Below are 17,526 nucleotides of genomic sequence, written 5' to 3'. Positions count from 1 at the left end.
ATCAGCATATTCACAATCGATGCCAATTTTATTCTTTATTTGGAAGGTTTTATTAATTTATTTGAGAGAGAGCAAGCAAGGGAGGAGCAGAGAGAAAGTGTGGGCTCCTATCCAATATGACTGGTGTCCTTCTAAGAGACAGACATGCACAGAGGAAAGGTGATGTGGAGACAGAGACATAGGGAGAATCATGTAGCAATAGAGGCAGAGGTGGAGTGATGCAGTTGCAAGCCAAAGAACACCAAGAATTGACGGCCACTACCAGAAGCTAGAAGGAGGCAAGGAAGGAATCTACCCAGAGTCCCAGAGGGGGTATAACCCTGCTGACACCTTGCATTCAGACTTCTAGCCTCCAGAATTGTGAGAGAATAAATTTCACTTTGTGTAAGACACCCAGTTTGTGGCAATTTGTTACAGCAGCCCGAGGAAACTCATTTAGTCACATACCAGCCTTTCGGTTTGGGGCAGTTATTTAACCTCTGAATTTCAATTTCCTCTCTGTAAAAGATTAAGAGCAGTTCTGGCATGGAGAAGATGTTTGGGAAATAATAGCTAGTTTTGCTATTGCTGTCCTTTCTTTAAAGATAATTTACATTATTACCTAATTCATTAATTTATCATTTCCAAGTGTGAAATTGAAACTCACTGATTGAATTAGAAGTAAAATCCTTGGGGTGCCTGGGTGGGTCAGTTGGTTAAGCAGCTGACTTTGGCTCCAGTAAAAGACAGAGTATCATTATGGCTCCAGTTTACCTTCTTTAGCCTTATTCCCTTCCAATATGAAAACTCTCCATAAATCCAAAATGTTTATGCTCATTGCCCTGAAATATACCTGTGCCCTCTAAGTATTCTTTTACGGGGCAAAGGGGACTGATGATTCTTCGGAAAAAGCAGGTCAGTAGAAGAAACTTGGGCTTGGGGTCAGAAATCCTTGGTTTTAGCCTAGTGCAAGCTATTGCTATTTGTGTGACCTTGGGCAGGTTTCTGAATGTGTTCTTTTTGTGTACAGTGGAAATAACAATATAGGATTTTGGTGAGAATCAGATGAAATACAGTATGTGTGTAATAGAAAGGAATGTGTAAACAATATTGAAGGTTAGGTATGATTGCTTTTGTATCTATTTTGTACCATACATTATGCCTTGCATGTAGTAAGGCTTAATATGTTAATGATAATGGTTTTTTAAAAATTCCTTTCAGATTTTCCTGAAATCAAAAGACATACCAATTTTTTGTACATTTTGAAAACTATATCGAAAGATTGTAATGAAAATGTTATAGCTATCCCCCCTTATTCTTGGCTCCAATAAAATGTTCAGTTTTAATATACTGTAGTATAATTTATAAGATTTCACATTCCATCATATTAATTATTTTTGTTCAAATAAATAATATATATTCTTGCTTAATCACAATTAGTAATCCTTCTTTCCTACTTTGCCCTAGAAACTAAGCTGAAAGAGAGTGATTTGAGAGGTTTTTGTTCAAAGGCGTACAATATGGTAATAGGCACAGCTGGCAGCTTTTTAAAAAATCCTTAAATTAGTCTTAAAAAAGCAAAAATGTGCAGTTTTTTAAAATAAAAATTGAAAAAATTTCAATATAGCTTAATACAGATTTTAAAATATAGTCCTATCTTCTAAATGGTCTCATCTTTCATCTCTTCAGAATCATAAAACTTGGCTTTTAAGTGGGATATTGTGCATGAATAGGCCCTGAGTGGAAAGCTGTGGCCCAGAAGGCATAGTATAAATTACATATGCTTTGCCTCTCTTCATTTAGGAGACCTGTGTTTTTAGCTTGTTTTAGTTATGTATCTAACTTCTCCTAGATATTTGGTGTGAATAAAAATTTTCTCTAAACAAAGTTTTATTAGTAAGCAAATAAGCTTTGATGGAGAACATTTCAATATCAGAATATGACAAAACCAAGATTTATTAAATAGTTTCATAGTTTTTGACAAGCAATCAGATGTTGGGGCACCTGGGTGGCTCAGTGAGTTAAGTGTTGGACTCTTGAATTCGGCTTAGGTCATGATCTCAGGGTCCTGTGATCGAGCCAGCCAAGCCCTGCATCCAGCCTGTGCTCAATGGGGAGTCTGCTTGTCTCCCTCTCCCTTTGCCCCTCCCCTCACTTGCCCATGCTCATGTTCTCTCTCTCTCTCTCGCTGAAATAAATAAATCTTAAAAAAAATATATCAATCAGATGTTGCAATTAGTTACTGACTCTATTTTCCGTATACTGATTTTAGCCTTTTTTTTCAATTATAAGGAAAAACAACATATATAAAGTTTAAATGTTCAGTTTTAGAAATAAAGATTAAATGGCTTTTTTTAACTTTATTAAGATAAATAAAAGGCTGTTAATCATAAAATTCTTATTTATCAAAAGAGTGAGAACACAAGCAAGCCACAGAGTAGAAAAAAAACATATTTAAAAGGACTATTATCTGAGGATAAAGGACTATTAAAGGACTATTATCCAAAATATGCAAGGAACTCTTAATACTCAGCAATAAGAAAATGAAAAATCCCATTAAAAATTGGGCAAAAGACCTGAAGAGATATCTCACCCAAGAAGATACACAGTATCTTAGTTTGGGCTCTTATAACAAAAGACCATAGACTAGGTGGCTTAAACAACAGATAGTCATTTCTCACAGTCTTTGAAGCAGAGAAGTCTAAGATCATGATGCTGGTAGATTGATTTCCTGATGAGAACCCTCATCCTGGCTTGTAGGAGGTCGCCTTCTTGCTTTGGGCTTACCATGGCAGAAAGAGAGCTTTGGTCTCTTTTCCTCTTTATTAAGGACACCAGTCCTGTCATAGGGACCACACTGTTATGACCTCATCTAAGCCTAATTACCTCCCAAAGGCCCACCTCCAAATGTTATCATATTGGAGGTTAGGGCTGCAACATATAAATTTTGGGGGGACACAATCAGTCTATACATTCCACCCTTTTGTTCCTCAAATTCATGTCCTTCTTGCATGCAAAATATACTTTGATTTCATCCCAACAACCCCCTGAAGTCTCAACTCATTCCAGCATCAACTCTAAAGTCTCATCTAAATATCAGTTAAATCAGATATGGGTGGCACTTGAGGTATGTTCATCCTGAGACAAAATGTCTTTCCAACTGTGAACCTATTTAACCAGATAAGTTATGTGCTTCCAAAATACAGTGGGGGAACTGACAGAGCATAGACATTCCCATTTGAAAGGGGAGAAAATTAGAGGAAAAAAGGGGTGACAAGTTCTAAGCAAGTCTTCAAAATCTAGCAAGGTAAATACTGTTAGATCTTAAGGCTCAAGTGTAATCCTCTTTGGTTTGATGCTTTTCTACCTTCAGGACCCACTGGGCCAGACAGTCTTGCCCCAAGGCTCTTTCTTGGCTGCTGTCATTATCCTTAATGTCTATATTTTTAGCATCCCTCCAATCTCTTCCAGCCTCTACCCCTTACACAGTTCCAAAGCCACTTCTATCTTTGTAGGTATTTGTTACAGCAACACCCCACTTTTTAGTACCAAACTCTGTTTTAGCTTGGGCTGCTACGAAACAAAACAAAAAAACAGAACAGAAAACAGACTGGGTGGCTTAAATAACAGACATTTATTTCTCATGGTTTTGGAGTCTGGGTAGTCTTAAGATCAAGGTGCTGGTAGATTCAGTTCCTGGTTAGGACCCTCTTCCTCACTTGCAGATGCTGCCTTCTCACTTTGTTCCCACGGGACAGGGAGAGAAAGAGAGCTCTGGTCTCTGCTCATAAGGACACTAATTCCATCATGGGGGCCATACCTTCAGGACCTCATCTAAACCTAATTACCTTCCAACGGCCCCACCTCCAAATATAACCACATTGAAAATTAGTGCTTCAACATTGAATTTTGGGAGGATACATTTGGTCCCTAATATACAGATTGCAAGTAGTATATGAAAGATGCTTAACATATATCATTAGAGAATTGTAAATTAAAACAAGATACACTGTACACCTATTAGGATGGTGAAAGTCCAAAAACTGACAGCAGCACATGCTGGTGAGGGTGTGGAACAACAGGAACACAGGAACTCATTCACAGCTGGTGGGAATGCAAAATAGTATAGATAGTTTGGCAGCCTCTTAACAAAACTCAGCATGCTCTTACCATACAATCCAGCATTCCTACACCTTGTAATTTACTCAGACGGGCTGAAAACTTAGGTTCACACAAAACCTGCACACAGATGTTTATAGTAGTTTTACTCATAATTGCCCAAACTTGGAAGCAACCAAGATGTCCTTTAGTAGGTGAATGGATAAATCTGTGTTGCATCCAGAAAATGGAATAATGTTCAATGCTAAAAAGAAATGTTCTATTGGGGCACCTGGGTGGCTCCGTCGGTTAAGCGGCTGCCTTCGGCTCAGGTCGTGATCCCTGGGTCCTGGGATCGAGCCCCACGTCCGGCTCCCTGCTCAGCAGGGAGCCTGCTTCTCCCTCTCCCTCTGCCTGCCACTCTGCCTACTTGTGCTCTCTCTCTATCTCTCTGTCAAATAAATAAATAAAATCTTTAAAAAAAAAATGTTCTATCAAGCCATGAAAAGACATGGAGTAACCTTAAATGCATATTATTAAGTGAAAGAGACCAATCCAGATAGGCTACGTACTGTGTGATTCCAACTATACAACATTCTGGAAAAGGAACAACTGTGGAGACAGTAAAAAGATCAGTGGTTGCCAGTGGTTAGGGGAGGGAGGGATGAATAGGTAGAGTACAAAGGATTTTTAAGACCATAAAATAATTGATACAATAATGGTATATACATGTCATTGTACATTTGTCAAACCCCATGAAATGTACAACATCAAGAATGAATTTTTTTTTTTTAAAGATTTTATTTATTTATTTGACAGAGACACAGCGAGAGAGAGAGGGAACACAAGCAGGGGGAGTGGGAGAGGGAAAAGCAGGCTTCCTGAGGAGCGGGGAACCCGATGTGGGGCTCAATCCCAGGACCCTGGGATCATGACCTGAGCTGAAGGCAGACGCTTAACAACTGAGCCACCCAGGCGCCCCAAGAAGGAATCTTACTTTAACCTGTGGCCTTCGGGTGCTCATGATGTGTCAAGTAGGATCATCAGTTGTAACAAATCTACCGCTTTGGTGGGAGATACTGATAATTGGTAAGCTTGTATATGTATGGGGGCAGAAAGTATATGGGAACTCTGTACTTTCCACTCAATTTTGCTGTGAACCTAAAACTGCTCTAAAAAAATAAAATCTATTTTTAAAAAATTCTTATAATGGAAACAAAGGCTCATATTAGCTATCAGGCCAGGTCTTCTGATACCAGCTGGTGTACTGCAATTCAATTCTGATACTAACCACCCTGAAATAACATCAGACTCCACAGCTGTAAGGGCATGGTTCCCAACAAGATTGCCACCACTTTAGACACCAGCTGCAAGTTAGGTCCCCAGGCTACCCACACTTCTGGTCAACTAGCTACAAATCCAGGGGCTCTCTAAATCCACCCCCCCCCTGCCCCCCGCTGCCCAGACTTTCCTTCAGATGCCAGTTGCAAGTTTAGAGGTCTCCAGGCCATCTGTACTTCTGACCAATTGGCTATAAATCTGGGGTTCTTGTGATCCTTCTCAGTTTCAGTAATTTGCTAGAATGACTTAACTCAGGGAAGTGCTATACTTAGGATTACAGTTTTATTGTAAACAACATAAATTAGGACTAGCTAAATGAAGACCACACGTTAAGTTGAGGTCTGGGAGGGTCCTGAGTATAGAATCTTGTGCCCTCTCCCTATAGAATCAGGGCACATCACTCTCCTGCCACATCAGTGGGTTAACCAACCAGGAAGCACCCCTGTGCTTCTGTTTCCAGAGTTTTTTTTGACATTTCATGACACAGGTATGATTTGATCGAACATTGGTCTCTATATGATTGAACTAAATTTCCAGCCTTTCCCCTCTCCCCAGAGGTTGGGCTGGGCCAAAGTCCCTAATCACATACAGTCTTTCTGGTGACGAGCCCCTATCCTGGGCAGTCTCTAGCAGAAACTCCAGTGTGTGAATCAAGGGGCTTATAAAAAACAAATACACTCCTGTCATTGGAGAAATTCCAAGGGTTTTAGAAGCTCCCTGACAGGAAACCAGGACAAAGACAAGACAAATTCTTTATTTTACAACACCAGGTTTTTAAGAAAATGGTAGCTCTTGAGATACCTACTAGTTTTTTTTTTTTTTAATATGAAAATGTACCATGGAAAGCTGAGGTGACTGAAAAGTATTAAAGATTGGAAGATTTAAGAGCAAAACTGATTTACTGATCTCTGTATCAACTTGGTATTTTAATTATTTAGACTTTATATAGCTATTTAAATCTTAATACATCATGCAGTTAGAATTTTATATCTGATTTTATGCATAAATATATTGCTCCTGGTAAAAAGGAGAGAGGAATTTACTTGGAAAGATGAGCTAGTAGGATAACATAGGACCCTTTTCAGTTTTTATTACCTTAGGTTGTCAAAATAAATTACCTTAAAAACTTTTTTTCTGGGCTATGCGTTGCTTCATTGGATTCATTTTTTTCTTCTAATAGCAAGTTATTTCACAGTGTATCCACTTTCTCCAAGGAAGTGCTTACTTACATTTTTTTTCTCTTACAGATTGATTATACCGGAACAGACCCTTCTAGTCCCTGCAATAAATGTTTGTCTCCAAATGCGACACCTTGTATTTGTACCATTAACTTCACACTGGAACAGTCATTTGAGGTCTGTATTCCCAATGTGTTAGAAAAGCCCTGCTTTTAAAAATATTGATATTTTATTAAAATTTTTTTACTACTTATTTCATTTTTGTAGAGAAGTCCGTATCCTTTTGAGGAAGATTGTTTTGTTGGACTATTGCATTATGCTGTCTGGTAATTAAATACATGTATCTATTTAAATAGTTTAGTACTTTATAAACTACATTTAAAACATTTTATCTTTTCACTGGAAAATTTTATTACTGTACAAATCAATGTATCATTTATATCAAATAAGTTTGCTTACTTTTAGTACTAAAGTAAGTTTACTTTGGAAATTTACTAAGTCATTCATTATTTAATTGTATTATTTTTCTGTTAGATATGAATTACCATAAATGCAAACACATAGTGAAACCTTATTGATCTTTTATGTCCTGATAAGCAATTAGAACACTACTCTGTGTGTGTGTGTGTAGTTGTATATCTTTTGCATTCATAACTTATTGGAAATTGAGCAGATGCTGAAGTACATAAAGATTCAGAATAGGCATGACAAGACCAGTTTGTGCTTTCATTTACCTAAAAATTGAGCTTAAAAATGGTTTTATTCTTCAGGAAGCAAAACTAATATTTGTCAACTTTTTAGATTTTTCTACACTTAAAATTTTCTTAAAGGGCTGGTAGACTTTTGTAGTCCCTGGTATGTGGTTGCCATCTAGTGGTTGTAGATGCTCTTGCACTGAAATAAAGGACAATAACACTATCTTAAAAAAAGTGAAAATACATTTGGGAGAAGACAGGAATTTACTCTACCTTGTTTCAGCAGACATAACATATAAGTTAAAAACATAAAAATTCAGATTTTTTCACTGTGATGAAGAAAACTGTAAAGATGGATGCATTAAGTTCTGCTTTTGTCTGAACAGGCAGAATTGAGATAAAACAGACTTGTAATGATTAGAAAGCTTCAGTAGTTTCCTTCCCCATTCAAAAACATCTATTTCAGAACTTCTCTTTCTGAAAAGCCCATTCTTTTGTGGGCTCTGTGTTCCTTCACAAGTCCAAACTGTGCACTGGACTAACAGCCTTTTCAAAGTTATTTTGTCTCAGTATTCATTGAAAGGATTTCTTTTTCAGTTTATCAGTTGAATTTACTGTACTGCTTCTTAATTGAGATGATCTTTTTTTAAGCATATTCTTTGTTTCTGTGATATTTTTGATAACCAAAAGTAGTTTTTATGTAAACATTTTCTCTTATGGAATGGGAAAGTTTGCATAATTTGACCTTTGAAAATCAAATTTTAAATAAGTAATTGTGTATGTGAAAATAGCAAATCAAATAAAGCCTACTTAAAATGTTATTTTTGATTATAGACTATAGAGGTAGCAACCAGAAAGGAGAGAATAGCTTAATGTTTTTGGTACCTCTTAAAACCTTAAGTCATTCAAGATGGTTTTGCGGTGCCTTCTAAATAATTGTAGTGTATGTAGGTCACCCTTCTTTCCCAAGTCATTCCAAATTGGCTCCTCCAACTATATTGAAGTATTTTTCTTGGTTGTTATGTATTGATTCATTATCTTAGGTACTTTACTAATTATTAATTTATTAATTACTAATATTATATAGTATCTTGTTGAGAAATGTATTATGTCTCAGTTCACGTTCAGAATTTACTTGGGCAATAAATGAAAGATTGACCATTATCCCTTTGAAAAGTTGACTGGGTGGAGACCAATCTGAATTGGAGAAAATTTGAAGTTGAAAGTAGAATAGGCTAATAGATACCTTGAGGGCTTTTTTTTTTCATGCAAATAGTACTTTTTTTTTTTTTTTAAAGATTTTATTTATTTGACAAAGAGAGACATAGCAAGAGAGGGAACACAAGCAGAGGGAGTGGGAGAGGGAGAAGCAGGCCTCCTGCCGAGCAGGGAGCCCGATGTGGGGCTCGATCCCAGGACCCTGGGATCATGACCTGAGCCGAAGGCAGACGCCTAACGACTGAGCTACCCAGGCGCCCCGCAAATAGTACTTCTTTGAAGTCTTTAAGGATATTTCAAAGTTTATTCTTGAATTTTTGTAACATACCTTCTTTAACCTTATTTACAATTTGTAGTGTTTTAGGTTGTTAAGAATTGGCAGGATTCACTCCAGGACTTGTTTTTAGTTATCACAAATTCTAAACTAGTAAAGTCCAAATGACATAGCTTTTATGTATGCATGAAACAAGTTTATACACAGTAGTTTCATATGAAAATTGTTTTCCTTCTCTTTCTCTAGGGCAATGTGTTTATGTATTATGGACTGTCTAATTTCTATCAAAACCATCGTCGTTATGTGAAATCTCGAGATGATAGTCAGCTAAATGGAGATTCTAGTGCTTTACTTGTAAGTAAAATGATGGGAATATGGAAATGTGGTAGATATAAATAAGAATATGTGGTAATAGCTTAGTTAGAAATGTTAAATTTAATAATGTTAGGAGGAAATTAAAGTGTTACTTGTTATTTGTAGTTTGTTTAGTGAGGGTTTTTATTTTTTTATTATTTTTTAAAGATTTTATTTTTTTATTTGACAGAGCAAGAGAGCACAAGCAGGGGAAGCATCAGAGGTAGAGGGAGAAGCAGGCTCCCTTCTTTTTTTTTTTTTTCTTCAAGATTTTATTTATTTGAGAGAGAGAGCTCGAGAGATTGAGCAAGAGAGCACAAGCTGAGGGAGAGGGAGAGGCAGACTCCCCGAGCAGGGAGCCTGATGTGGGGCTCGATCCCAGGGCCCCGGGATTATGACCTGAGCTGAAGGCAGATGCTTAACTGACTGAGCCACCCAGGTGCCCCAAAACAAGCTTCCCTTGTGATACCCAGCCTGGTTTGGGTTAGAGGATCTTAGTTTCCTGACTATTATTCAACTTTTCATAGTAATGGTTGGTGCCCAAGTATTTTATGTTATTGCTGCCAATGCAGCAAACCTTCAAGAGTTCCAGAGCTACTTAGGATTTCTAGAAACAGTGAATCTCTTAAATGCAATTTAGGACTATATTGTGACCAGAATGCTCCTGGTAAGCATGTGTCTGCTCTGTGTTATCTTTACTGGTTTTATTGCTAGTTCCTAATATTCGGGATCTCAAGAAATAACAAGTCTATTTAAAGATTCTGGTCAGGTCTGCAATATTTTGCAATACCATGTGAGGTTTTAGGACTCAAATCCAGAGAAGGTGATGTTCTGTGAGACACACCAAGTTCTTAGATCTTTCTGAATTTGTTGAGTGGGATTATAGATTGGACGTGTTTAGAGTTGTTTTACAGTTCTTTTATTTAGATACACCCTCTCTTTGCTAAGAGCAAAAGAAGCTGGGATTGAGTCTTTTCCTACAGGTTGCAAGCAAAAAGCTTTTAGCCTAGACTAGAAATTGATGAATTTGTTTCTGTAAAGCCCAGATAGTAAATATCTTTGGTTTTGCAGGTCATATGGTCTCTGACACAGCTACTCCCCTCTGCCACTGTAGAATGAAAGTAACCAGTAGACAGTACTTATCATGAATGGGTTTACTGTTCCAGTAAAATTTTAGTTATAAAAACAGGTGGTGGGCTGGATTTGGCCTGTAGTCCGTTATTTATTGATTCCTGAGCTAGACCAAAATACACGATTTTAAGACCAGGTGGCTTTCAAAATTTTAAAGATTTTAAGAATGGACAGATTGAAGTCTAAGTTAACTTAAAACATTGTGTGTAAGGTCTTTCACAATCTGCTATCAACCTACCACTCCATTCTACTTCATTGTTTCCAACTCTTATCTTTAACGGACCTTTGGCTTGGCTGCCTTGGGTGATGTATGCTTCTTCCTAACCATTTCTGGGACCAAGTAGTCTGCCCTTTTGGCATTTACATTTTATTTGCTGAGGATGCTGGTTTAAGTTTTGCCCTGGAGGTCCTCTCACCTGGAGGCCTACTATCTTCTATAGCGCCCTTGGATACAAAATAACTTCTCTACATATTTAGTTCATTCATACCCTATCCCAAGTCACTTCTCACCTAGCTTAACAAACTCTCCCCACATCATGCATTCCCAACTCTCGCCACATTATCTGCCCTGGACCTACTCTCAGGCCATTTTCTACATAGTTGCTATAGTGATCTTTTATTTTATTTTAATTTAATTTAATTTATTTATTTGAGAGACAGAGAGTGAGTGAGCAAGAGAGAGTACAAGCTGGAGGAGGGGCAGAGGGAGAGGGAGAAGCAGGTTTCCTGCTGAGCAGAGAGCCCAATGCCGGGCTCAGTCCCAGAACCCAATCCCAGGACCCTGGGGTCATGACCTGAGCCAAAGGCAGATGCTCAACCAACTGAGCCACCCAGGCACCCCTATAGTGATCTTTTAAAAAAATGTAAATACCACTTAAATAATCTTTCAGTGGTCTCCTAACATTTGAAGTAAAATCTCAGGATGATCTGAACTATGCATAATTCTCCAGTGTTACCATATGTCATTCTGCTTGTTCCCATACTCTAACTACATTCCAATTTTACCTTCTCATAAATAACAAGTTCTTTCTCAGTGACGTGTATTATTCTCTCTGCTTAAAACCCTCTTCTGCCTGCTTGTCACATGCTTGTCTCCTATTCTTTTTTAGGTCTTAACTTATGTGATACCACCTCCAGAACAAAGTTTTCCTTATCATAGATTCTCAAGTAATTTATTTTGCCATCCCCCATTAATTACTTGGCATACCACTTTCATACACCTACTGCAATTTGTAATTATATATTTACTTATTTGTCTTCTGTTTTCCCGATTATACTGTAAGCTCATGAAGGCAAGGAGCATTTTAATCACCATATACCAAGCACCTTGCCAGTGCTTAGCACATGGAAGGTATTTAATAAATACGTGTTGGATGAATATAGACACCTTCATCATGGGTCTTATTTTCATATAATTGTTGTATATGGATCTATTTCCTCTATTACACTGTGAGCTGCTTACTTTATTTATTTTTTCTGTGTCTAGCACCTTGCAGGATACATGGTTTATTAGGTACTCAGTAAATGGCGTTCCTAAACCAGTTACTGAAAAATATCTAGCATTGCTTAGTTCAGGATCTCTGGTGCATAGGTAATAAATAATATTTTCCTTTCTTGTAAAACTTCCTGAAGAATTCAGTGGCTAGAATATATTTGCCCTACTGAGAGTTTATTTATATTTAAAACCTCACCCTCCCTCCTTCTTTCCTTTGACATGGGACCATGGGATTAACCCAGAATTACACAATTTGAGATTATCTAGTTGAACATGTTCATTTTCTAAGGGAAGCCCGGGTAAATCAAGAGACTTGCCCAAAGTTACATAGTACATAGGTGGAACTAGAGCCTCCAGTCTACTTTCAGTTGAAGATTCCTTTTATTATGTCACAACTGGATTGACAAGACTGCTTCTTAATTTTTCTTGAGCAGAAAACTCTTCGTGATATGATTTTTGTGTTGATACGAAAATTTTTAAAAAGTCAATTTGATATATGCCTGTATGACAAAATATTTGCAAGGAAGGGTTACATAAAAAGGTAATATGGTGATGTTAAGGAATAATTTGAGTATTTAAATGTGGTGTTATAGTCTTTACAATACAGACTTATTCTGTATGCACTGCAAGTGAGACACATACAGGGATTGAATTTTTAATCAGTAATTATGGGTAGCTTATAGGTCTCCCAGAGGCCTATGTGATAATTTTTCTCTTCTTTTCCTTCTAAACATTAGAATCCCAGTAAGGAATGTGAGCCTTATCGAAGAAATGAAGACAAACCAATTGCTCCTTGTGGAGCTATTGCCAACAGCATGTTTAATGGTATGATACAGATAGAAACAAAGATACAGATTATAAACATATATAAATTGGAAAATTTGTATAATTTATTGATATTGATAGTCTAATAAACATGAATGAAGTTGAGAAATTGAACTTTTTTTTATTTTTAAAGATTTATTTATTTGAGAGAGAGTGCACGCAAGTATACGTGTGCATATGCAAGTTGGGGGAGGGGCAGAGGGAGAGAATCTTCAGGCAGACTCCATGCTTAGCGCAGAGCCCAACTCCACATGGGGCTCCATCTCACGACCCATGAGATCATGACCTGAGACAAAACCAGGAGTCGGATGCTTACCTGACTGAGCCACTCAGGTGCCCGGAGCAACTTTAAAATAAATATATCAATTAATTATTTAATGGGATGTTATAATGTTTTGTGACTTTTTTTTGAGAATTCTTGTATTTTAAGAATGAATCTCTCTCTGGGAAGAAAAAGCAGAGACATTCTGCTAGCCTTCATATTTCATATATTATAAAATAAAAGCCAGGCTGCCTGTTCCACCAACTCTGAATGTTTATACCAGTACAAAGAAGCTATAGTTGATCATTTAAAGCAGCACTGTCTGATATTCATATAATGTAAATCATCAATGTGAGACATGTATGTATGTTAACATTTTCTAATAGTCACATTAAAAACAAAAGCAAGTGAAATTAATTTTAATAATATATTTTATTGAATCCAAATACTACCTTTTTACCTATAAATGATACTCAGTATATAAAATTTATGAGTAAGATATTTTGTATCTGTTTTTTTGTATTGAGTTTTTTATTTCTGAAATATATACTTACAAAACATATTCATTTAGACCAGCCATAATTTCAGTGGCTCTGTAGCCATGTAGCTAGTGGCTACCATATTGGACAGTACAGATAGAGAAATGCATAAACCAGAAACTATTTAAGAATGTGTTTTTTAAAGGAAAGGAGGAGAAGCAGATTTACCCTGCAAATTATTTTATTTGGGTTAATATTAAAACATTTGACCTTATTACATATCAGTTAGCCATGTAGGAGAAGTGATCTCTAACTGTATTGAGGAAAGAGAAGTCCATCTAGGATGATAAAGTTACCATAGATAATTCACATATAAGTAAATCAAGAGCAAATGTACATTATATGCCTGCCTACTCTGTTACAGACACTTTTGGGGGCAGATACCAGATCCTTATTTCTCATAGAGTACAGTAGGTGCTATGGATCTTCAGTATTTTACAGTTTCTTCTTCTTTGTATTTAGATACATTAGAATTGTTTCTTGTTGGCAATGAATCTTATCCTACACCTATTCCTTTGAAAAAGAAAGGTATTGCTTGGTGGACAGATAAAAATGTGAAATTCCGGAATCCCCCTGGAGGAGAAAGTCTAAAAGAACGATTCAAAGGTAAAATTTACTAATATTTCTTTAAAACGTGATATAAGCTAGGAGTTTTAATGAAGTACCTAAAATTTTCTATCTTTAGAATCTTAAAAATGTTTATGCTTTTTTAAAAAACAACTTTTCTTAACTTCATACCGATTTAGGTAAAATATGTTGTATGTTCTAATGTACTGAAATTCTAAAGGAAATGTATATGTACTTCTAATCTTGAATTTTTCTAGTATTTTCTTATAAGCATTTCAGCCATTGTCTTTTTTTTTTTTTAAAGATTTTATTTATTTGACAGAGATAGAGAGAGGGCACAAGTAGGCAGAGTGGCAGGCAGAGGGAGAGGGAGAAGCAGGCTCTCCGCAGAGCAGGGAGCCCGATGCGGGGCTCGATCCCAGGACCCTGGGATCATGACCTGAGCCGAAGGCAGCGGCTTAACCGACTGAGCCACCCAGGCGCCTCTCAGCCATTATCTTTTAAAACTGCAGGCAAGGGACGCCTGGGTGGCTCAGTCGGTTAAGCGGCTGCCTTCGGTCCGGGTCATGATCCCGGGGTCCTGGGATTGAGTCCCACATCAGGCTCCTTGCTCAGCAGGGAGCGTGCTTCTCCCTCTCTCTCCCTCTGCATGTTATCTCTCTGTCAAATAAATAAAATCTTTAAAAAATAAATAAATAAAAAATAAATAAAACTGCAGGCAAATTTGTTTTGAACAGACCCAATTTTTTATTATAGTTATAAATTAAAATTTATTTTTGATTCTGTGCCTCAGTTTCACAGTGCTGCTTTTTGGTATATACTCAAGGGCATACTTTTAGTATTTTCCTAATGGAGGTAGTCATCAAATCTTTTTGATTTTTTGTTACATGAGGAATTGGTTTGTCTCTAGATTTTAAGACTTTCTTAGAATATATTTATACCTTTGAAAATACGAAAAATACTCAAATTGTGTATTGTATATTTTTGTTTTATTTGAGTGAATTTTCAGTGAAACTCTTAATAGAATTGAATATTTTGTTTCCTCCCCTCACCCCCTTTTTTTTTAAGGTACAACAAAGCCAGTAAACTGGGTTAAACCAGTGTACATGCTGGATTCTGAACCAGATAATAATGGGTTCATAAATGAGGATTTTATTGTTTGGATGCGTACTGCAGCATTACCTACTTTTCGTAAGTTGTATCGTCTTATAGAACGGAAAAGTGATTTACATCCAACATTACCAGCTGGACGATACTATTTGAATATCACGTACAGTATCCTTTTTTCGCCATGTGCACAGATTCACAGAATTTGAAAGGAGTGTAGTTCAGCCTTATCTCAGTTATGTGAGATGATAACTCTGTTTTAGTTTTGATCTCTGCATTTTTATAAGAGTATGTGTGTATATATGAGAAAGTATCTTCATTTTTATCTTCCAGAAGTCTTTTTTTTTTTTTAAAGATTTTATTTATTTATTTGAGAGAGAGAGAATGAGAGACAGAGAGCATGAGAGGGAAGAGGGTCAGAGGGAGAAGCAGACTCCCCGCCGAGCAGGGAGCCCGATGCGGGACTCGATCCCGGGACTCTAGGATCACGACCTGAGCCGAAGGCAGCCGCTCAACCGACTGAGCCACCCAGGCGCCCTATCTTCCAGAAGTCTTAAATTTTGATATACTTTGTACTAGGATTCAAGCATATTATTTGGTAACATTATTTAAGATGCTGGTTTTCGGTTTATTATTAAGCTAAATATTTCTACAATGGAGGTAATTGAGCTTAATTCAAAGGCTGGTAAGCATAAGTTGATGCTAAATAAGCATTGGTGGTAGTGGGCTGTTTTAATATATATTTTTAGATATTAAAAATCAGTGGATGTTAGTTCATATCAACGTAATTGTTTATAACTATTGTTCCATTCATAGTACCAAAACATTTTTATCATTGGCTGTATTATTCCACATTAATAATTCAGGTGTACTTTTCAGTGCTTATTAATATCATTTATTTCATTCTAATTATATATTAACATTGTACTAAGTACTGTCCGTGCATTGTTTTATTTAACTGAAGCATTATGAGATGGGTATCATCTCCATGTCATAGATAAGAATACAGGAACATAGAGCATTTAAGTAACTTACCCAAGGTTGTACAGGTAATAAGTAGAAGAGTTGGGGTTCATAATCAAACTATTGCCTCCAAAGGCCATGACTTTACTGTCAGCCACTGAAACTGTTACGGGCTGTATCCCTAGCTACTTTACTCAAGTAGTCAGACCAAGCCACATTGGCCTGGATACAAAGTCTTCCTTAGCTGGAAATATTGGACACTACCTTTTATTCTAAACACAGTCCTTATATTTTTTAATCTGTAGCCCACTGCTTACATATATCATGAATGAAAAAAGTTTCTCAAATATTAGCATTTGAATGTTTGCTAATGATCTTTGCATTTTTGAGTTTTCATAATCCAAATTAGCCATAAATGTATAGTTTCAGTTTTATAATGCATTAGCAAATGGTTAAATTAATAGACCTAATTTCAAAAGAAATGTCTTTTTGGATCTTAATCTCTTGATTTTGCACCCGAGTATGCAACTGAATAAGACCTGATGGTGACAGGCTAAAAATAGCCAAGTTTTGGAACCTAGGCCCGCATGGGAGCAGTTTTACACAGACAGATCCAGTTGAAGTCCTGATAGATAGAACATTATCCTGAGGCTACTGCCAAAGTAGAAGGCAACGCTATCACAGTTAGCATCCAAAAGATCTAGTAAGGTATAAGGGCATATACAAGCCTGAGAGTATAATAAAGGGAAGTCTTTGGAGTACTCAGTACTTTGTCTTAGTTAACAGACTATTTGCATCCCAGGCATTGAGAAGAGAACTGTCAGGAGGAATGTAGGCTCTCAAAGATTGATGAGACTGGGATTTTGGTCTGCAAAGCATCAAGGGTAGTTACAAAAATTACATATGAGGTGGGAACCTAGATATTAGAATTAAGACAGAAGCCCATTTGGGGGGGTTGGGATACAGAGAGAGGCTAGATGGGTGATTTGATACTTTGTCCCCCAGAGTGTTTTATTAGTTAGAACTCTTATTATAGTCATTCCTGGTTCAGGTTAGGAATGATTTAAGAAACTGTCAGAGCCTGCTGTTTGGAGTAATAGGGTCCATCTGTGGGGATGGAAAATTGCAGAAGCTAGAGGAACAGATGGGGCCTAAACTTGATTCAGAAGATGCTTTTGAAAAGGTTGTAAACCTTTCATGTAGGGATTTAGTTCTGTCTTCTCTGCCCTAATTCTCGCCAAAATCTTAGAATTGGTCCATGTAGATAGTTTATCCAGTATAATGGTGTCCCATTTCTTTAATCTCTTTAACACTCCACCCTTCACTTCTACTCTGTTTCAGCCATCAGCTCTGTATCACACCATGAGTTTTGTTGTTGCTCCGAATCAGCAAGTTAAAACTTCAGTATCTTACTCTTTGACCTTGTGCTCAGAGTCCTCTCATATTCTCATAATTACTCTCTCGTTCATGCTCTTTGAGCTCACAGAGACCTCCAGTCTC

The 17,526-nt window shown here is 37.0% G+C and overlaps 1 protein-coding gene across 1 annotated transcript in view; it reads left to right on the top strand.

The window, feature by feature from the left end:
- TMEM30A (transmembrane protein 30A) overlaps positions 1–17,526 on the top strand; it is a 33,369-nt gene that overhangs the window by 12,756 nt on the left and 3,087 nt on the right. Inside the window, exons 2-6 of the mRNA XM_045867098.3 lie at positions 6,666–6,773; positions 9,030–9,137; positions 12,501–12,588; positions 13,852–13,995; positions 15,025–15,231. Coding sequence (XP_045723054.1) covers positions 6,666–6,773; positions 9,030–9,137; positions 12,501–12,588; positions 13,852–13,995; positions 15,025–15,231 — 655 coding nt within the window. The remainder of the gene's footprint in view (positions 1–6,665; positions 6,774–9,029; positions 9,138–12,500; positions 12,589–13,851; positions 13,996–15,024; positions 15,232–17,526) is intronic.

The sequence above is a fragment of the Mirounga angustirostris genome, unplaced genomic scaffold (genome assembly GCF_029215605.1).
Source record: "Mirounga angustirostris isolate CCGP_5_RB_7025 unplaced genomic scaffold, mMirAng1.0.hap1 SCAF_8, whole genome shotgun sequence".
Classification (NCBI taxonomy): Eukaryota; Metazoa; Chordata; class Mammalia; order Carnivora; family Phocidae; genus Mirounga; species Mirounga angustirostris.
This window is presented reverse-complemented; position numbering and strand designations above follow the sequence as displayed.